General features: G+C 52.2%; 1 protein-coding gene across 1 annotated transcript; it reads right to left on the bottom strand.

The window, feature by feature from the left end:
- Nucleotides 1-1970: 1970 nt before the first annotated feature.
- Nucleotides 1971-16086, bottom strand: WNT2B (Wnt family member 2B). The gene is made up of 5 exons (XM_040998781.1): nucleotides 15851-16086; nucleotides 9936-10156; nucleotides 8661-8938; nucleotides 7161-7425; nucleotides 1971-2986 (listed from the first exon to the last, which is right to left on the bottom strand). Exons 1-5 carry the CDS (start codon nucleotides 16030-16032, stop codon nucleotides 2757-2759), a joined length of 1176 nt encoding a protein of 391 aa, XP_040854715.1. The 5' UTR covers nucleotides 16033-16086; the 3' UTR covers nucleotides 1971-2756.
- Between the last annotated feature and the right edge of the window lie 4164 nt (nucleotides 16087-20250).

Here is a 20250-nt window from a genome sequence, read left to right as displayed (position 1 = left end):
ATAAAGATCAGCAGAAAGAAGTGGAAGAGAGGCTAAGACACTCCTAATCTGAAAGACAGCCTCCATCATATACGAGAGGATTGGGACAGGAGCCATGTCAGAGACAGAGTAGAGGAAGAGCAGCAGAACTAAATGGAGTGTCGACTGTACCAAATAAAGTTCTCATTTTGCTGCTTGTTCCAAATACGTTAGTCTCTGTTTGTGTAGTAAAGAATGGATGCCAGTGGACTAAAGCCAGTCGGAATGCAGAGGCAAGCTAAGGACTAAGCAAACTAATTAATTGGTCGTCATTCTTTCTTGGTGTCACACAGACTCTGGAGTAGACTAGGCTCAAATGGACATCTTTTCTCTCACTTACCTACCTCACATTTCAAACTTCTCATTCTCCGGGAAATCTTACAAATGGCTGCTCTTTTGACCATTCATGGGAAATTGCACAACATGATCTTTATGAGCTAGAGTAACTGGAACCCAGGAAAACACACAGCAGTAGGAGATGCCCTAAGAGGCATTTCTTTCCACAGGGTGAGCACCAATAAAGAATAGATAATAAGGAACAGGTGGATTGTACTCAAGTTGATTTCCCATGGATGACCTGTGTATCATTTACCCAACAACTCAAATGTTCCTGTAACAGCAGGGCTTGACAGGGACCTGAGGCTCCTCCCCACAGCCACATCCTTTCATCAATTCATTCATCCTTGTTCTTAAGTTCAGACTGCTCTTGACCATCTCACCTCCCCACCACACTTTCTTCCTTTTCATCCCAGCTCAACACGTCAGAAGCTCTTCTACTTTCCCTTCCATTCCCCCCTCCCTAATCTCACCATTGGTTCATCAGTTATCCAGTTGACTCCACTTTGCTAGGAAGACATTCCCTTGGCCTGACTCACTCCATCCCATTTCTCCACAGGCATTCCCTCACCGCAGACCACAAGGGCCCTGACTAGCTCATGTTTTGTGTTAATGGATGTGAAACCAGAGCAAATCCCCTCACCAAAAGAAAAACCACCCTAAACTCTCCCACACAGGTCTCAGCAGGTTATACAAATATTAGTCCTATCCTCCAAATAAATCTGCCCCCATGGCCCAGAGCTGTGACTCCCCGGCTTCGCAGCTGCCTGTGCACAGTGGAGCTGCTCCACACACACAGTATGAGGACTCCAAGCAATGGCAGAGAGGAGCTTGGAAAAGGAATTCCTTGGGGAGGCTCGTTATTTGACAGTAAGCTATCAATGCTATCAGTACTAAACAGAAGGTTCCATGAGAAGTCATGGCGGGCTAGACCAAAGGCTTTTAGGAAGAGTATTTCTTGGCTGGAATTTGTAGCAAATCAGAACTCTCATTTTACAGTTGGGAAAGTAGAGGCTTTGGAGAATTTAAATATTCTGTTTAAAATGTCAAAAACAGCATGTTGACACAGCTGTGACTTCGACTCAGTGCTGTCCTAACTACAGTTTTCTCTGTACCAATTCTACAAGACATAACCACTGTCCAGACACAAAAAAAATAGGACATCAAGGTTTTTGGGACTCACGTCCTACCCTCCATCTTACTGAACATTCCAATCATGCAAACTTAGTCAACAGGTTGTAGCACAGAAGGCTCTGTTTTACTGAAGCTAGACGTAGCATGAACAGCTCATGAAGACTTTTAGAGGCACTGAAGATTTGCTGAGTAAATGGAAGAAAGGCTGTTGCCTTCAAAGCCATCTGCCACTTTGAACCCAAGTCCCGGCTTTCCTTCTGAAGGCTAGCCATTGTCTTGCATTCACAGCTTGAAAGGCTGGGATCCTACCCTAAGCAGTTACCAATGTACCTACCTCTTTAGGTACACTTGAGATCAGCCTTGGCTAGTCTCTCCCACTTGTCCGTGAGTGATCTATCTATTGCTCAGTGTTACCCACACCTACTTACCCTCTAAAATAATGCATGGAAGGGAAAAAAAATCCCATGATCTATCCAGACATGCTAAATTACTCCCTCACAGGAGTGTTCCAGGGTCTTCTAGTGATTTCTTGGGCATGGGAATAGTTGCTGGCCACCTCAGTTTGAACAGGCAGAAAGTGAACACCAAAAACTGTGCTGTTACAGGTGGGAAAGGGCAGAGGAACAGAGTATGAACATGAAGTTGTGTTTATATAGCTATATGGTTTTTCCTCCTACAGAACACAGTGGTTTATAAACATATGAGCATGTGACTAGAACCTTGTCCACTATGGTTAACTTGTTTGAGCAGTCACAAACTCTAAATAATAGAGGAATGTTATAGCCTAAACTTTTCTTATAGAGTAGCTGGCAGTCTACTCAGGCTGTCTCCAAGGGAAGAGGCATGCAGTGTCATCTCTGTCCCATCTACCCTCAGGCAGGAGTGAAAAAGCAGCTCTCAATAGGTCCCTTTCCTCTTGTCCACCCAAGAAGTATCAGGAAGTCAGCACAAAGGAAAGGAAAAATGAGCCTCAGCCAGGTACTTTAGTGCAATTCGTATCACTCCGTAGACCCTCTGCCTCCTCTACTCTCCCCTCAGACCTCCAGAGGGGATACCAGGGAGCCGCTCGGTTCTTTGTATCTCCTAACAACTCCTTCCCAGGGCTAAAGAACCAGCTGGGACACCATGGTCCTGCTGGATTCCTCTCCAAATCGTTAAATAGAAGCTGTAGCAGCCCAGAGTTGAGGGTGGAGGAAGGTGTGCATGCAAAGATCTTGTGCTTTTGAGTCGGGAGACTTGAAACGGAGAGGAGAGTGAGGTATCTGTGTTCAGGTCTGGTCTACCCACTCTGCCTTCTTGGGAGCCTTGCAGGTATGGACGTCCACAGTATTTCTGCATTCCTTGCATCGCACGGCACAGCACCAGTGGAATTTGCACTCACACTGGGTGACACGGGTGACTCTAGTTGTGTCGTACCCTCGGCCACAGCACATGATTTCGCAACCATCCGTTCCTTTAGATGTTTTGCTGCAGACGCGGCCAGCAGTGCCTAGGGAACCTGGGTGTGGGAAGAGAAGGAGTGAGAACCATGTTTCTTCTTACCTCAGCTGCTGTCAGCAACCCTACCCACATCCTCAGCAGGAGACAGAGTGTGAGCGGGAGCAATCCTTTTTTTCTGAAAATACACCCACTAGCCAAAAGGATCATCTGCTGAGTGCTCTCAGTGCCAGGTTCATCTCTTCCTTTGACTTCTCCTGCAGCTCCCTCCCTGTCAGTACACATTCTCATATCCTCTTGAAAAGCTAACCTTGAAATGTTTATCATTGTTAAAGCTGGGTGAGGGTTCTCTACTTGGTTTGAAATGTTCCACAATAAAAAGTTAACACAAAGTAGCCTTTTTTAAAGGAGTCTTGCCATAAGTTGGATCCTTCTACCATTTGCTATTATTTTGGTCCTTAATTGTTAAAGATTTATTTTTTTATTATTTTTTTCATTGGAAAGGCGGATATACAGAGAGTAGAGACAGAGAGGAAGATCTTCCGTCCGATGATTCACTCCCCAAGTGAGCGCAACGGGCCGATACTATGCCGATCCGAAGCCAGGAGCCTCTTCCGGGTCTCCCACGCGGGTGCAGGGTCCCAAAGCTTTGGGCCGTCCTCGACTGCTTTCCCGGGCCACAGGCAGGGAGCTGGAAGGGAAGCGGGGCTGCTGGGATTAGAACCGGCGCCCATATGGGATCCCGGGCGTGCAAGGCGAGGACCTTTAACCACTTGTGCCACTGCGCCGGGCCCGGTCCTTAATTGTTAATAAAAAAAATCTAAATCAAATTATATAGGGAAGAAGTATAACATGCCTATCAAAAACCCTACAGACCAGCATTGTGGTAGAATGGGTTAAACCACATTTGACATCAATATCTCATATCAGAGTGCTGGTTCTAATCCTGGTTGCTCCACCTTTGATCCAGCTCCCTGCTAATGTGCCTGCCACCCCTGTGAGAGACCCACATAAATTTCTGGGCTCCTGGCTTTGACCGGGCCCAGACCTAGCTGTTGCAACCATTTATGGAGGGAGGATTGAGCTTGCTCAGTTTTGCTCATTCTCTTTCTGCCTTCCAAGCAAATAAATAAATTATTTTCTTCTTTTTTTAAAGATTTATTTATTTTATTGCAAAGTCAGATATATAGAGAGAGGAAGATTTTCCGTCCAATGATTCATTCCCCAAGTGGCTACAATGGCCAGTACTGCACCTATCTGAAGCCAGCAACCAGGAGCTCTTCCTGGTCTCCCACACAGGTTCAGGGTCCCAAAGCTTTTGGCCATCCTCTACTGTTTTCCTAGGCCACAAGCAGGGAGCTGGATGGGAAGTGGGGCTGCCAGGATTAGCACCAGTGCCCATATGGGATCCCGGCACGTTCAAGGTGAGGACTTTAGCCACTAGGCCATGGTACCAGGCCCAAATAAATAAAAATTATTCTCAAGAGCCCTCATATCAGATTGTCTGGTTTCGAATCTCAGTTTAATTTTTATTGTCAGAATTTGATAGACCATTTGCTAACTCCTCAAATGCTTGTAGCAGCCAGAGTTGGGCCAAAACCAAGATCTGTGCAGATCTGGGCAGCAGGTACTGAGCACACACTCAGGCCATCACCTGCTGCCTCCCAGGGGGCACTGGCAGGAAGCTGCATCAGAAGTGAGGAGAGCTGGGAGTACAACCAAGTATCTGCCCACCATGAGATGTAGTTCCTTGGTTGTACTAGTATACATCTTTTATGTGGTTTTGCTTCCCACAATCTCAGTCCAGAAATAAATAATTAATTAGATTTAAACAATGTTGTTATAGTATTTGTTAAAATCATCCTATTTTAGTATTAGTCATTATTACAGATTACTTAGTGTGTCTCATTTATAAATTAAATTGTATCTTAAGTATGTGTGCACAGGGGAAATATATAGTATATGGGGTTTAGTACCAGACACGGTTTCAAGAATTCAAAACATATGCCCCACACAAAAAGACTGCTGTATTTCAGGTACTCAGGAATCACCTGTGGCTAGTTGCTACTCCATACTGAGGACATTTATATTGATACATAAAGTTCAGGTGGATAGTACTGCTCTAGAGGGAATTCCTAGCTCCATACTCCTTTAAGATGATTTTTTTATCCCCTTTTGTTCCAGGCCCTACTTTGGGTTTTGTAAGACTTCATTTTATGCCTGTGAGAAAAATCAACACACATGACTTACCCTCCAACCCAGAGATCCTACCTTAGATGTGGCAGTATAGTCTCACACCTCAGATGCTCTGTATTAGACTACGTGGAAGGAAAGCATACCTCGTGGCAGAAAATCCCTCGGGGAGTCACAGGGGCTCCCCCAGCCATTTTACTGGGAACAACCACATACACATAAACTGTTTTCTCTGTTACTTTAAGTAAAGCTCTGTGCTATTTCTGTGCCCAGTTTTGCTTGGAGCTACTTGACTCTCCAGGAATGACAGTGATGCTTGAAAACAGAACCAAAGACAGCTAGATGTCTGGCTCCTCCTTACCCAGGTCCTGACTGTTGAGTCACAGAAAAGAGCCCTGGGGCTCCGTGGCAGTTAACCAGGAGGGAAGCAGTTCTGCTGAAGTGCATGTTGTTCCTATCTGACCCTGAAATATGAGGCTGGATGATAACTTATACTCCATGGGGAAAACAGCATATCATCTTCTAGCATCCTCAAGAATTCTACCGTAAACACCTTGAACCATTTGCTGCTTTACTGCTTCTAGCAGGAATCTTGTCTGGCTTCCCTGATTTTAGTTTTGAATCTTCAGGGAGGGAAGGCATTTAGCCTAGCAGTTACAATGACGGTGAAGATGCTCACAGCCAATACCAGAGTGTCTGGTTCCATACTCCTTTTCAAGGTGATTTTTACCCACCTTATAGTCCAGCCTTGGGTTTTGTAAGACTTAATTTTATACCTCAGAAAAATAAACACGCATGACTTATCCTCCAATTCCAGAGAGGTTCAAATCCTGATTTCAGCGTCCTGTTAATGCAGACTCTGGGAAGCAGCAAGTGATAGCTTAAGAAACTTAGCTCCTGGCACCACACAGGAGACCTGGGCTGAATTCCTGGTTCCTAGCTGTAGCCCAGCCCAGTCCTGCCTGTTGCAGGCATTTGGGGAGTGAACCGCCATGTGGGACTGGAGTGGTCTGTCTCTCCTGTGTGTGTGTGTGTGTGTATTTTCTCTGCCTCTCAAATAAATAAACTTTGAAAAATAAAACAAAAATAGGATCTTCAATGGTAACATACTAGATAAACTTTCATGGTCATTTGTGGTATGGTCCCAAACTCTTATTATTTTTTTTAATTTATTTGAAACATGGAGTTACAGAGAGGGAGAGGAGGTGGGGTAGGGAGAAAGTCTTCTGTATGCCGAGTCACTTCTCAAATGGCTGCAAAGACCAGGCTGAAGCCAGGAACCAGGAGCTTTATTAGAATCTCCCTCGTGGGCATTAGGGCCAAAGGCCTGGGCCATCTGCTGCTGCTCTTTTAGGCACATTAGCAAGGATCTGGATCGGAAGTGAAACAGCTGGGACTCAGACTAACACCCAAATGGGATGCCAATACTGCAGGTGACTGCTTAACTCACTGCACTACAGCACTGGTCCCGTGTCTTTCTAACTAATCTGTTACCCCCCCCCCCCCAAAACCCATGCTCAAGTCAGATTGATCTGCTGTCTGTTCCTGCAGCTCGTCATGTGCTTTGCACCTGCCACTCTGCCCATGTGCAGGCATATCTGTCTCTCTTCTATCTAGATAATCCCCACCTTCAAAGGAAATTCCACATTCTCAAATAAAGCTCTCAATTTCTGCAGGCATCTGTCTTTGCAATTGCATGTGTCTACTACCAATTCCATTGCACTGTAAAGGGCTACAATCTTATGCTATGTGTAACCCACACATTGCTTGGAACTGAAAACAGCTGACTCAAAGTTTGACTGAGACCCTTGGGACACATAAGCACAGGCCGTGAGTTGCCAAGCTTCCCTGCCCTCACCTGGACAGCACTTGGCCCAGCAGACTGAGGTGCAAGTCAGCCATCTCCTGACTAGCTTTCCATATTGGGAGCAGACTGGCTCCTGCTACAGCACTCCCTTCCCTAAGTCTTGAGACTAACGATAATTAACCAGGGTTACTTGCACTTCACAACAGCTCTGCTCCCACCTGCTTTCCTTACTCACCTGCAGCCTTGTCCAAGACACAATAGTCGGGGGAGTTGTCAAAGTAGACAAGATCAGTCCGGGTGGCACGGCGATAGCCTTGCCGTGCAGCTGTGAAGTTGGCACCATCCTGGGTGGCTGTCACCTGCACGGCCCCATCATAGCGCCGCCTCAAGTAATCCCCTGTGCGACGGAAGTCTGAGAGTGCACGCCAGCAGGTGCGCAGAGTACAGGAGCCGCTCACGCCATGGCACTTGCATTCCAGCTTCAGAAACCGCCGCACAGCCTGGAGGAAGGCGGGGGTGGGGGCGAAAGGCAGCTGCTCAGGATGCTTTTTAGTCATCACTGAGACTTGTTGGCCTTGACTATGAACCCCCATGGCACATTTCATCCACTGTTACCTCCTGAAGCTAAAGAACCTCTTCTAGGAAATCTTCCTGCAGCAAAGCACTCTCTAAGCGATTGCCCGTTGGACTTTGGAGTCACAGGATTCTGTGGGTGATTACAGTAGGCTCGCACATGCTCTAGTTTTCCTGAGTTGGACGGCACGAGCTACCATAACTTCTACTTTTGTAATATACCATTTTCAGCATGAAGCTAAATGCATAGGAGGCACTCAGATCAGATGCCAGTGAACTAGCAAGAACAAACTAAATCTCTCAGTCTGTAAGAAAGCAGTGTTCTTCTGTCCCTAAACTTTCTTTTTTAGGCCTGGTGCGATAGCCTAGTGTCTTGCATATTCTGGAATCCCATGTGGGCACCAGTTCATGTCCTGGCTGCTCCGCTTCCCATCCAGTTCCCTGCTTGTGGCCTGAAAAAGCAGTTGAGGACAGTCCAAGGCCTTGGGGCCCTGCACCTGCATGGGAGACTCAGAAGAAGCTCCTGGCTCCTGACTTAGGATTGTCTCAGCTCCAGACATTGAGGCCACTTGGGGAATGAACCAGTGGATGGAAGATCTTTGTCTCTCCTTCTTTCTGTATCTATGCCTTTCCAATAAAAATCTTTAAAAAATTCCTTTTTCTAAAATTGGTTTGAAAGGCAGTATGTGTGTGAAAGATTTCCCGTTCATTGGTTCACTCCCTAAATACCTCAACAGCCCAGCGCAGGGCCAGGCCGAAGTCAGGAGCTCAGAAGTTGTCCAGATCTCCCACGTGGGCAGCACGGACTCCAAGTACTAGAGCCATCATCTGCTTCCCCGGCTCATTATCAGGAAGCTCATTATCAGGAAGCAGAGGAGCCAAGGTTCAAACCAGGCACTCTATGGTATGTGGGTTTCCCAAGTGGTCATTTAACCCGCTGTGCCACAGTGCCTGCCTCCCAATGCTTCCTTTGTTTTCTCCACCCTTTCCTATTTTCTATCCATGTGAAGACTGCACCTGGGTGAGCCAAGTTGTGTTTAGTGCTCCTGGCTTAGAAGCCATCCAGAAGCCATCACTCTTTGACCTTGACATTCAGTCCATGTTCCCACATGAGGGTCACCCCCTGGAAAAATAATGTGCTTAAACACATATGAGTACTAACCGTGCGGCCACAGCGGTTGTTGTGTAAATTCATGAGAGCCCGGGCATCCTTAAGCCTCTTCTCCTTGGCATCCACGAAGGCCTTGGCAAAGCGGACTCCATAGTGGATGTTGTCACTGCAGCCACCCCAGTCAAAGTCCCCACGCTGGTCGTGGTGTCGGCCACGTGTGTAGGGGTCACAGCTGCACACACTCAGTTCACCCTGGCTACAGGCTCGAGTGATGGCATGGACCACTCCTGCCGATGAGATAGCATATACAAATGCTGCCTCTCGGCTACCTAGAGAGAAGGGGCGGGGTGAGCTGCAGGCAAGACGCCCCTTTTGTCCCTTTCTTTACCCTAAGCAGCCTGGAACTCTACCCTCCTCTCCACTACCCACTATGTCCCTTGCATTCAAGGTGCCCTTCCCTTCTACGAACATCCCCTTATGTGTCTGAGCTGTTTTTCTCAGCCCTCGGGATTCTCTCTGCTTCTTTGCACTTCTGACTTTCTGGGTTGGCCCATGTACTCTTGTTTCCCTCCAAGTTCCCCAGGTTCTCCCCTCTGCCCCCATGAGTGACAGCACTGGCACAGCTAAGCCTAGCTGAATCCACATTCCACACCTTTTCAGGCCCTCTCTGCTGGACAGTTCCCTACAGTGGGGACCCCAGCCCATGGGTCAGCCTGTCTGAAGAGACACAATGCTGCCTTCTGTAGTTCATTTTCATTCCTTCCCTGCTCTCAGGGACTGAAGAGTCATCACCCCTGTACCTCTGCCACCTCCAGATTCCCAACCTTTCTCCCAATTTACTGTCTAGCTCTGCTTAGTTTTTCTGCTAAGCTGGGCCAAGCCACTAACTCCAAATATTTACATATCACCTTTCTGTTTATCTCTTGTTCCCATTACCATAGAGTTGGGGGTATCAGGATGATGGTAGAGTGATGATGGTATTAAGAACAGAGTCCTTGCCCTTAGGGTACATGGAAGCTACCCAGGCTAGGGGTCAGCTAGGGAATGACAGGGAAGTGAAGGAGAAAGCTGGAGGTACTAGGGAATGCATTACCTCTGTCCCATGATCCCAGAGAGCTGGGATTTAGAGGATTATAAATCCTCTGAATCTAAGGTGGTAAGGGTCTGTCTGTTCCCAGCCGGATTCTGGGCTCTACCAACAGTCATCTGTCTGAGAAGTAGTGTGGAGGAGAGCAGAGGAGTGGGGAGAATCATTCCTGCCCTTCCCACTCACCGCCCCAAGCACAGAAAGGGAAGGTTCTGGGGCAGGGTGGAAGGGGCCCCTACTTCTGAGCATGACACGACCAAAGACAGTGTGGTCCCGGTCCAGTGTGGTGCAGTTCCAGCGATGGTGGCGGAACTGGTGCTGACACTCTCGGATCCATTCCCGGGCACCTTCGCCCACCGAGCGCATGATGTCTGGATAGCGCTGGCACAGCTGCCGCTGCCGGCTCACCAGGCCAGGGATATTGTCACAGATCACTCGAGCGCCTAGAGCCCCGATGTACCTGCAAGGTGGAGATGGCCCTGTCAGAGCATCCTGTCTCTTCCTCTGCAACAGTAGGGGGTGGGGCTCCCATCCCTGCCCGTCACCCCACATCCCAAGGCTGACAGTGTAGCGCCACTGTCCCCATGGCTCTGGGAGAAACAGGCAGTTGCAGAGCAAGTGCCGCTGTGAATTCCCACCATTACCAGTTCCGCAGCCAAAGGCCAAAGTGAAGCACACTCCCAGAACATAGGCCAAGCATGTGTCACATACACAGAAGCTTGTGGGCATGTCACTGCCTGTTTATTTAATAAACACTAACAGCCTCGTGGATAAATAAACTAACAAGACGAGGGTTTGAGACAACACTCTTCCACCCACATGTAAGAAGCACGTCCTACATGGCTGATTCAAAGAGACAGTGGGCAGTTCTGAGTCATGTTTATAGCTCCAGACAGACTTGTGGAACTGGAAAGTCCTTATCCCCAGTCCTCAAGGCTGGGGAAGAACACTGCATTCCTGACTCTCCTCCCCACACTCTTTATTTCCAGGTCCCATGGCCTTTCCTAGCCAAACCATCTTCCGCAACCTGTAAGGCACAGTGTCCTGGTTGGCAGAGGGCTGTTTGGAGTAGAAAATCAAAAGCCAAGAGAGAGTAACAGGGTGATTCTCCTTCCCGTACTCCAGACTGCAGTCGGCCTGAGAGGGACAACTGCAAGATGGTTGAGATGTGCTACTAAAGCACAGGTGGGAGGCCAGACTCACCCTTGAGTTTCCCAAAGCTGTATTTGTCCTTCTTTCAAACACCCTTAGCCCTGGATGCCTCCGTTTAAGTCTCAGGAAGACCATTTTGGAGAGGAAATAGGAGTTCTCTAAGAGCTCCAGAATAAGATTGACCCATCGAACACACTTCTTCCAGCCCAACAGCCCAGCTCCACGTCTAGCTCCCATCCTATCTCTGCAGCCCCAATGCAGAATCCTCTTCACCTGTCCGAAACACAGCAGAGAGACACTCTGGTCTGAACAGGTGGGGGCCATGGAGAACAGCTGCTGCTGACGACAGAAGAGCTTTGGTCAGAGCTATAAATGAGCCTGTGGTTTGGGACCAGCCCCAAAATGGGCCTAGATGTGGGTGAGGAGGAGGGAGAGTAGCTGCTAGGAGGAGGGAAAAAGCTAGACGTTCCTGTGTCCTCGGCCCCGCCCCCTGAACCCCACTGCCTTCCCACAGCAGCCCTCACCCACAGACTGGATCACCAGTGGTGACACCAATTCAAATAAACACCAGGAGGGCTGCTGCTTGCCTCTTGGGGAACTTGCAGGGCTGATGGGGCCCATCTGTCCCGGGGGAGGGATGAGAAGGCTGGCCCTCTGCTAACAAATCCCATGGAATCAGCGGCCCCAGCACTGTCCATCAGGGCAACAGCTTCCAGGAACAAACAAAATAAACAGCCTGGCCTGGGCCAGGCCGGAAAGGGCTGCCTGACGCACAGCCCAGAGTCACACCCACTGCGCGGCTCTTTGTTTGGAGAATCAAGACGGTTGGAGTTGGAGCGCGTCCCTCTCTCACCACTGTTCTGCTTCCCCAGTTCAGCCCCAGAGTACTGCTCTAAGCAATGGGTGTTTTTTTGTTTTTTTTTTTAACTGGGCCTTGGGAGGAGGTTGTGGTGGGGGTGTGTGGGGAAGAGGAGAGTGGTTGAATGGGAGACCAATAATCCAGCCCTCATGAGACAGTCTGGAGTGGGACTGGTCAAAAGTCCTTCCTGTGGTCTGACTTAAGTCTATTCTGCTGCAGCCCACATCGGTCCTTTTTGTTACAGCCTCAGAAAGCGTGGGAACATCTATCTGTTCAGTGTCAAAGATGGGAAGATAATTTCCTTTACTATCACCCCTGGCATACTAAGGAACCACTTCAAGACTGCAAGGTGTGGCCCTTGCCCATTGTCCAGTAGTGAGCCCCTGGCAGTCGGCATGTGGGCCTTCCATACAGCTGAGCCCGGGTCTGCCCCTTTCCCGGTCAGTTCCACACATGGTCATATAAGGTGTCCTAAGCGCCAGGCCCTGTCCTCAGCCAGTGCAGGCAGAGATGTGCAAGCATGAGTGGCCCCAGTACATGCTCTGGAAACGCCTCACTTCCCTCCCAGCTCCCTGAACCAAAATGCTCTCTCCCTGCTTGCTTTTGACCAACTCACATTGCTTTTGACAAAGGGACTCACTCCCTACTGTATCTAGCTTCCTGCTACTCAAACTGTGGTTCCCTACAATAGCAATATTTGTGACACTTGGGAAATCTGTTAGAAATGCCAAAAGATCAGGGCTCGGGTCAGCCCCACTGGTCAGAACTTGTATCACACCAAGACCCCACAGTGATTTGGATGCCCGCAGGCAGGGATTTTGGTCTGTTTGTTCATTTCAGTATCCTCCATCCTGCTGGGCGCTCAGCGACCTTTGGAATGAACACCTGACCACTCTCATCCCCCACCCTCCTCTCCCTTTGACTCCTGTGGGCATTGGCAGCCTGGATGCAGAGATTTTATGTTTGTGCCGCTTTTCTTCATCTTAAAATGTTGACAGAGAGGGAGAGTGATCTCTCTGCTGGTTCCCTCCCCAGTTGAGTCATGGTGAAGCTGTGGATCAGGAATTCACCCCTCCACCTGTGTGGCAGGGACCCAGCCATTCGAGCTACCTCTTGCTGCTCCCCAGAATACACACTAGCAGGAGGCAGAGCTGGGACTTAAACCCACTCGTTTGGATAGGTGTTGTTTGTGTCCTAAGCAGCATCTTAACTACTCCAGAAATTTGCCCTTGTGTGTGTCCTGTAAAGACTCCAACAACCCTTCTCTCCCCTCCTTTTGTGTGCATCACCTAGTATGCATGGTTGAGCCCATGACATAAGAAAATGGGGATTAAAAAATTAAAGCCAGGGCTGGCACCATGGGCACAGTAGGCTAAGTCTCCAACTGTGGCACTGTCATCCCATATAGGCAACAGATTCCGATCCCAGTTGCTCCACTTCTGGTTCTACAGACAAGCCGATGTAAAATCTCTCTGTCTCTCTTTCAAATTAAATAAGGGGGAAAAAAACTTTTTAAAAAACTAAAACTATTAGTTTCCCTGAATCTTAATTTCCACAGCACTTTTATACTACTTTATGGTTAACAAAACATTTTTGTGCACAAAAATCCTATGGGGGAGGAATGATTCCTCTGTGTGAAAGGCAAAGAAACTGAGGTTCCATGAGATGAAATAATAGCACCCCACTTTGTCCAGCAACCAAGGCTCTCTGATGCCAAAGTCCAAGTTCGTTTTCATTCCAGAGGCAAGAAAGGCACCCAGAGCTTCTTCGCCCCGGAGGAAGCCGAGCTAGCTCCACATTGGTGGGGACTGGAGCAAGTCACTTACCCACTCCTCCCTGTCTCTCACTTTGTTCATCTGTGGACCCGAGAAAATAGTACCTGCCACACTGGATTATCTGGGGGGCAGGGGAAGATGATGCTCCTAAGGTGCTGGGCCTGATACAGCTTAGTAAGGGCTCACTAAGCGGCAGCTGTTGTTGGTGACAAAAATGCTGTCACTTTGTGTTTCCTTCCCTTTGGAGCCCATAAACACAGTCCTGCTCTTGTGGCTGCTACACCAGCCCTCCTCAGGATGGAATAGAGAGGTACCTGTCAGGAGCCCCATGTTTCATTCTGTCTGTTACAGACTTAAGTATGACCCAGTTCCTCCTCCAGTTAGGGGTAAAATGGAGGGTGGGGGCAAGTGGTTGGAGAGCAAGGGGACGACTCGGGCTGTGAGGACAATCCTGCTGCTAGGCTGTGATGGTCCTGGCCTGCTCTGCAGCGAAACACTGAAGCACCAGGCATCTCTGCCGCGGCTTGTACAGAACATCAGTCCTGCTGGTTTTTTGGTTTTGTTTTTTTTTTTTACTCTTCCAGAAAGAAAACAGTTTTTCACCTTGCAGGTGATAATCTGCCTTTAGAAGGCCACTCTTCATCTATCCCATAACTGGTGGCCCCTGGGGTGGGCATCCAGGGCTACCGCCGTGACAAGTGTACCACAGGCACCTGAAACAAGCTCAGTGCCCACTCCCACCCCCTCCCTGGCTGCTCCTCCTCTGAGTCCATCCCAAATCTTTAATATGAACCACGGGGGAGGAGGGTAGTAGAAGAAGAAAAGAAGGGATAATCAAGTTACAAAAAGGAGGCTGGGAAGGGCTCCCCGGGAGTTTTCAGGTGCTGCTACCAGGCTGCCGAAATGGCCTGAATGCCACTGCTGCCCTCACCTACCTAAAACGTGAGTCAGTCCCCAAGACTGCCTTCAAATGGGTAAGAAGTAATGAAGAGTCCCTAAGAGTAAACTGCCATATGAATCAATAAGTACAGGCCGCCATGCCCTCTCCAGCCGCTGGCCAAGCAGCCCGTGAAGGTGAAGGGCGGTTCTCACTGCCCTCTCAACTTGGAAAGGATTTTCTCCGCAGTCTCCTCGCTTCCTTTCCCTTTCTAAAGGAATGTTTCAAGCCAGATGTAAGATATAGACCTCCCCACTTCTCCATCCACAACCACCCCCCCCCCGCCTTTTCCAACACTGCAGAGATTAAAAAAAAAAAAAAAAAAAAAAAAGATCCAAAAGAGAGATTTTTCTGAAACAGGAAAACAGGGGGGCTGGGGATGAAGAGAGCCGCATCTTGAAATGATAGGAATCTGCAGCCCAAGCCTGCCGGCCCCTGCGCCAGCTACCCCTCACCCTTCCAGCCAAGATTCCAAGTCAGGAGGAGAAAAGCCACAGGGTGCGAGAGGAGAGGAGACCACACTTCGCGGGGGTGTTGTTAGGGGGGTGGGGTGGGTGAGTGTTGGCTGAGAGGGAGGAAGGGCAGAGGAAGGGGGACACAGCATGGCAGAGCCCGGGATAGCGCCATCCACCATGCCAGTCGGCGGGTGGGTGGGAGTGTGAAGAAGATTCCCACCCAACCATCTCACTTTGCTTCCCTCCTCCCCCAGGTGAGGGAGGGGGAGCAGCCCATCTCTCCCTCCCCCTTCCTCTCATCCAGGAGAGGATGACTATCACCCAGGACCTGGGGGTCCGAAAAGAACAGGCAGAGGCATTATGCGTGGGGAGACTGCGAACGCCTTTGCCCTCCTCTGCCCTCCTCTGCAGTGTCTGGATCTTGGGCCTGCAAGAAATCTGAGGAGACCTTGACTTAGTGCGTTGGGATCCCAGAAGCCCCTTGGGTGTCGGAGGCAAGAACTGGGAAGGAGATGGGGTCATATGAGGTAGAGAAAGAAGAGGGGTGGGAGGCCACCTTAGGTTCCAAGAGAATACTCAAAGCCGTGGCTGAAAACAAACGCCCGGATTATACAAACTCAATAGTTTTGTTGTAACTCACTTCTAAGCCTGGCACCGGGCGCCGCGTGCCCCCGGGAGGGCAGCGGCTTCCTTGAACCCAGTCTGAGAGGGGCGTTGCCGCCCTGCTAGGCGGGTGTGAGTAGAGGGGGCACAGCATCTGGGGACCCAGGGAGCCTCCACCACCAGGATCGCTGCAAAAGCTGGGCGCCCTCCACTCAAGGCGGTAAGACGTGGCGCCTCGGCCCCTGGACCATCGAAACAACAACCTTGATGCCCTAAACAGCCGGTGCCTGGAGCTGTGTGTATGTCCTCTGCCAGCGCCTCTGGCCTCCCTGACCCCGCGCCTCACCCGCCCGGCCCCAACAACCACACTCACCACCAGGACGAGTCGACGCGGGCTGGCAGTGCCAGCAGCAGCAGCAGCAACAGGCAGGCAAGACCTAGGCGGGCCGAAGCCGGGGAGCCGTCGGGGGCCGCGGGTCCGAGTGCAGGGGCAGGGGCGCGGGCGCGCCTAGGGGGCAGCTGCGCGGCTTCCTGCGCACCCCCCGGCTTCAGCATAGCTCCCCCGAAGACTCGGGCCGCGCAGCCCGGAGGGGCGTGTACAGGGCACCGTCTGGGGGGCGGGAAAGAGGTGTGTGTTGAGGGGAACTCAGGCTGCTCCTACCTCACCCCCTTGGGGGGCCATGGAGGTCATCGGCGGTTGGTGAACCTAGGGACACCTGGAGTCCTGGCAGCAGGGTACAGGGTCTTGGAGAGGGGCGCGCAAGTCGCGCTATCCCGGGACCGACGACGGCGCGCCGAGCCCGGGGAGCAGGAGCGCGCTGCCCAAGCACGAGGTGCAGTGTCAGGGGGATTTCTGAGGCGCGGAGTGGAGCTGCTGGCCGAGTGTGCAGACGGCCCCTCCGGCCGCGGGCTCTCATTGGACGGCGCGGGGCGGGGCCGAGGCCGGGGACACGCGCGGCCTTCAGGGCGGCTCCGCCCGCGCCAGCCCCGGGCGCTCCACGGCGCCCTAGGTGAGGCGGCCGCCTCCGCCCCTCGGTGCTCCCGCGCGCCACGGCGCCGCGCCCCCACCTGTCCGCGCGCGGTGCGACGGGGCCCCACGGCACCCTCCTGCGCCCCGAGCGCCCAGTCCCCGCCGAGGCCGCGCCACCGGGTCCTAGCGCCCTTCATTCGGCCACCCTCGCTTGGGTGGATGCTGGCCAGGCGCGCGGGGCCAGCTAACGCGCAGGGACACCGGGAGTTGAGCAAGGGGTGGGGAGGGGTGCTGGACGCACTCATTGCTTCGGGCCCTCTCTTTCACGTTCTTGTTTCTGAGAAATGGGTACAAACTCTGCCACCCGGAGTTGTGGGAGTCTTTCAGTTCCCCTTTCCACACTGCCTACCCAGATGCGTGGACAACCAGCCGGCTTCAGGTAGGCCAGTCCCTCAGCGAGGGCTCAGCGTACCCTATTTTTTCCGACCCGTTTCGCGGATGCGTTTATACTCTGCCCACGTCCGGACCGGCTCCGAGCCCTCCAGCCTCAACCTGGGGTTTTCCTGGCCTGGGACCGGACAACCCGAGGGTCCACGCAAAAAAACGGCTCACACCTGCCGATCTGACCCGGACTGCCTGCCCTCACGGCCTGGCCTCGGGCTCGGCCTGGCTCCGTCTTCCCTGTAATCCCCCCCGCCCTCCCCCCAATTCCCTGGTTCCCCCAGAGCCGCGGTCCCCCACCCCCTCGGGCGGGGCTGCGAGTAAGAAAGAATCAGAAACAGCTGGGCGGCTTTCCCGCACCAGAGGCTGGGGTGGGGGTCCTGAGGAGAGAGGGGAAGCCCGGCGGCCTTTTCGCTCCTTCGCTATCCACCCTTCCTGCTCACTGCAGCCTCCCCTCCCTCTGCCGCTGCCCGTGGGCCCCCGAGAAGGGGTGGGGAGGTGCTGCCTGCTGAAGGGGCGACTCCTGCGTGCCTCCTTTCACCCAAGCTGGCAGGTGGAGCCCGTGGGGGCGGGGCGCTTACTGAGAGGTGGAAATTCCTCTGAAAACCCTGGGCCTTCCCAGCGCCAGTTTATCTAGGGTCTAGCCCCCACCCCATCTCAGCCTCAGTTTCCTCCAGGCGTCTTTCTGGCCTTTGCTGCGACTTGACTGAGCTAGAAGATCCTGGAGCGAATAGCCGCCCTGGGAACCACCCACCCGCACCTCCTTCACTGTCAGCCCCTGGTCGCTGGGGACAGCATGAGCCACAGGACTCAGCTGACAGCCAGCAGGAGATGCATTCAGAAGGACCTTTCTTCCCTCTCCGCTGGCTCGTGTGATATAGAGGCTGTGTGCCTGTTGTATGACTTCCCCACCCCGGGTTAGGGTGGTGCTGCCAGGCAGGAAACTGACAAGTCCTGCCCTCGTGGAGCAGAGCGCACTCAAGAGTGTGGGAGGGTGGGAGAGAGTCAGGGTGGTGGGTCACAATCAGGGTGGGCTTCACCAAGCCCAGATTTGGAGGAGACTAGGAAACAGGCCAGGCGGGACCTTGGGGCTGGACATCCCAAGCAGAGGGAAGAGCTGGGATAGAGAGCCTCCCGGCAGGGCCTGGCTCTGTCTGCAGTGGTTAATGAGGGGCCAGCTGGCTGGAGCTGAGTGAGCTAGGAAGGAGAGGAGGTCAGAAAGATCAAGAATGGTGAGCCAAGTGGGGGAGGGGACAAGGTGCCCGTGGGGTGGCGGTGGAAAGCAGAGGCTGGGCAAGATTTGGATGGGAGTGGGAGAGGGCTGAATGCAAAGACCACACAGGAGCAACATGCCAACTGGCCCTCGGTCCCTTCTCCTTCTCTCTCTCTCTCTTTCTCTCTCTCTCTCTCTCTCTCTCTCTTTCTCTCTCTCTCTCTCTCTCTGATAGGCTCTAGTTGGCTCAAAGCACAGCCGCCGTGAGGAGCTCCCTAACTGGGGCAGGTGGGAGACCAGTGGGCCCAGGCTCCTTCCTTGCTTGGCCCCTTTTCTTGGACCACTCTCTCACCTCCACCCAGTGCGGTCCCACACTAGGTTCTGGACTCCAGCAGCCCCTCCCAGACTCCCCTGTGTGTTGAGACCTGGGTGTGACTCCCGCCCTATGTGTTTGTTGCTCCATATGGGCTCAGGGTCACAGGGCGGGGAGCTGGAATTGATCACATCAGCCTTAACCTTGGGTGGACTCGTACACATGGCCCCAAATTCACTTTGGAGGCCCCTTCTTTGGCTTCAGCTGTCTTCCTTGTTAAAGTGGGACCGTGTCTTGGCACAACATAGATGCTCAGCTCTTAAAGCACATTTCTGAGCCGAGGGGGCCCCCAGAAACATCACCAGCTCCGAGAGGGAAGGAATGAGGTGAGGGGAGAAGATCCTCCCCAAGGCTGATGAGCCCGTAACACAGGCAGCCCAGGATGGGGCCTTGCTGCTTCTTTCTCCCCTCCTCTCTGAGTCCTCAGCTCCCCAGAGGAACCCCAGGCTGCAGGAGGCAGCTGACTGCAAGAGCTGCACTCAGCCACTTAACTAGAGAACAAAAACGGAGCCAGAGAAGAGGTTTTCTGGGATCTGCCACTTTGGAGCTTCAAATCTCAAAATAAACTTCCAGTCTCAAGGTCCTAGACACGGCTGGAGAGCTCAGCTCCTCACGCAAAGGCATGCTGTGGGGCTTCCAGGCAGGGGGTCAAGGCCAGAGACTTGGGTGCTCTGGACCTGCCCCTCCATCTTATCCCCACCCCGACTTGGGTGATGGCAGCCAAGGGGGAGGAGTCTGATTTGAGAGGCCTCCAGTTTTGGCCTGGAGAGCTCCACCCAGAATCGAGTCAGCCTTTATTAAGCACCTGCTGTGTGCCCAACATTGCCAGGGCACCCCAAATAACTCAGAAGGAGCGAAGAGACTTACTGCCAAGTGTTTTCCCTGTAAATGCAAGGAACTGATCTGAGGGAGGCACAGCAGGCCCTGCCAGAGTTCAGGGCCCCACAGGGAGACATCCTAGCCTCCCTCCCTCCTCCTGGGTGTCCAACCCAGCCAGCAAAGCCAGCTCGTCCCTTCTCCCACAGCCTCCTGCCATCTCAGCTGAGGCTGTTCAAAGGAAAGGGCTGTCCCCTTCTCCTGGCTGCCTCACCTCACACTATCTCCCACATAGAGTTAAGAGCTTCCCTTTCTTCCTCATTCTCAGCAGTGTGTGGCTGAATGCTTTTGGCTTTTCCCTGGCCCTTGCCTGGGAATGCAGATGAGCTAAGGGGAACTTGGGTGTGGGTAAACAGCCCTAACTCCACCCTGATCTGTCCCTTCGCGAGGTCCCCCTTCCCAGGGCCCCTTTGGCAGTGACCTCTTTGTTGGTGGTGGGTGTGGGTGGATGGTGTGGATGGGTAATGAGCAGAGAGAAAGGCCAAGAAGGGGCTGGGGGAGGCTTGGATGCGAGTCAAGGAATTCCTGGGCCTGCTACTTGCACAAGGGGCCCTGAGACGCCTTTCCCGAGATTTCTTTGTAAGCCAAGGCAGATTTCATTTGAAATGGGGCCAGGTTCACATCAGCTCCTTGTGCCCCTCCCCTTGCCCTGCTGCCCTATGCAGGTGTCTGGGAAAGACAAGCAAGCTTGGTGGGGTGGGGTGGGTGTGGGGAGTTCAATGCTATGCACACAGCCTGGCCACCTCTCCTTGATGTTCATGAGCTCCCACCAGGGAGGCATGGAAGGGTAGCTCCAAGAGGCCAGGCCAGGTAGGCTTGGGAGGGAAGGGGGTTTCATGGGGCAAGGAGCCCCTTCCTCCCAGCCAGTGGCTGAACAGGGAGCACATACTTGCTCCCAGG

The sequence above is a fragment of the Ochotona curzoniae genome, unplaced genomic scaffold (genome assembly GCF_017591425.1).
Source record: "Ochotona curzoniae isolate NIBS_2020 unplaced genomic scaffold, NIBS_Ocur_1.0 scaffold_1037, whole genome shotgun sequence".
In the NCBI taxonomy this organism is placed as follows: Eukaryota; Metazoa; Chordata; class Mammalia; order Lagomorpha; family Ochotonidae; genus Ochotona; species Ochotona curzoniae.
This window is presented reverse-complemented; position numbering and strand designations above follow the sequence as displayed.

Excerpts from the sequence above, each read along its gene's own strand:
- WNT2B (XM_040998781.1), bottom strand. The coding sequence starts at position 16,032 with ATGCTGAAGCCGGGGGGTGCGCAGGAAGCCGCGCAGCTGCCCCCTAGG. Across the intron at positions 10,157-15,850 it reads CGCGTCGACTCGTCCTGGTG|GTACATCGGGGCTCTAGGCG; the intron begins GTGAGTGTGGTT and ends TCCACCTTGCAG. Across the intron at positions 8,939-9,935 it reads TGGTCGTGTCATGCTCAGAA|GTAGCCGAGAGGCAGCATTT; the intron begins GTAGGGGCCCCT and ends CCTTCTCTCTAG.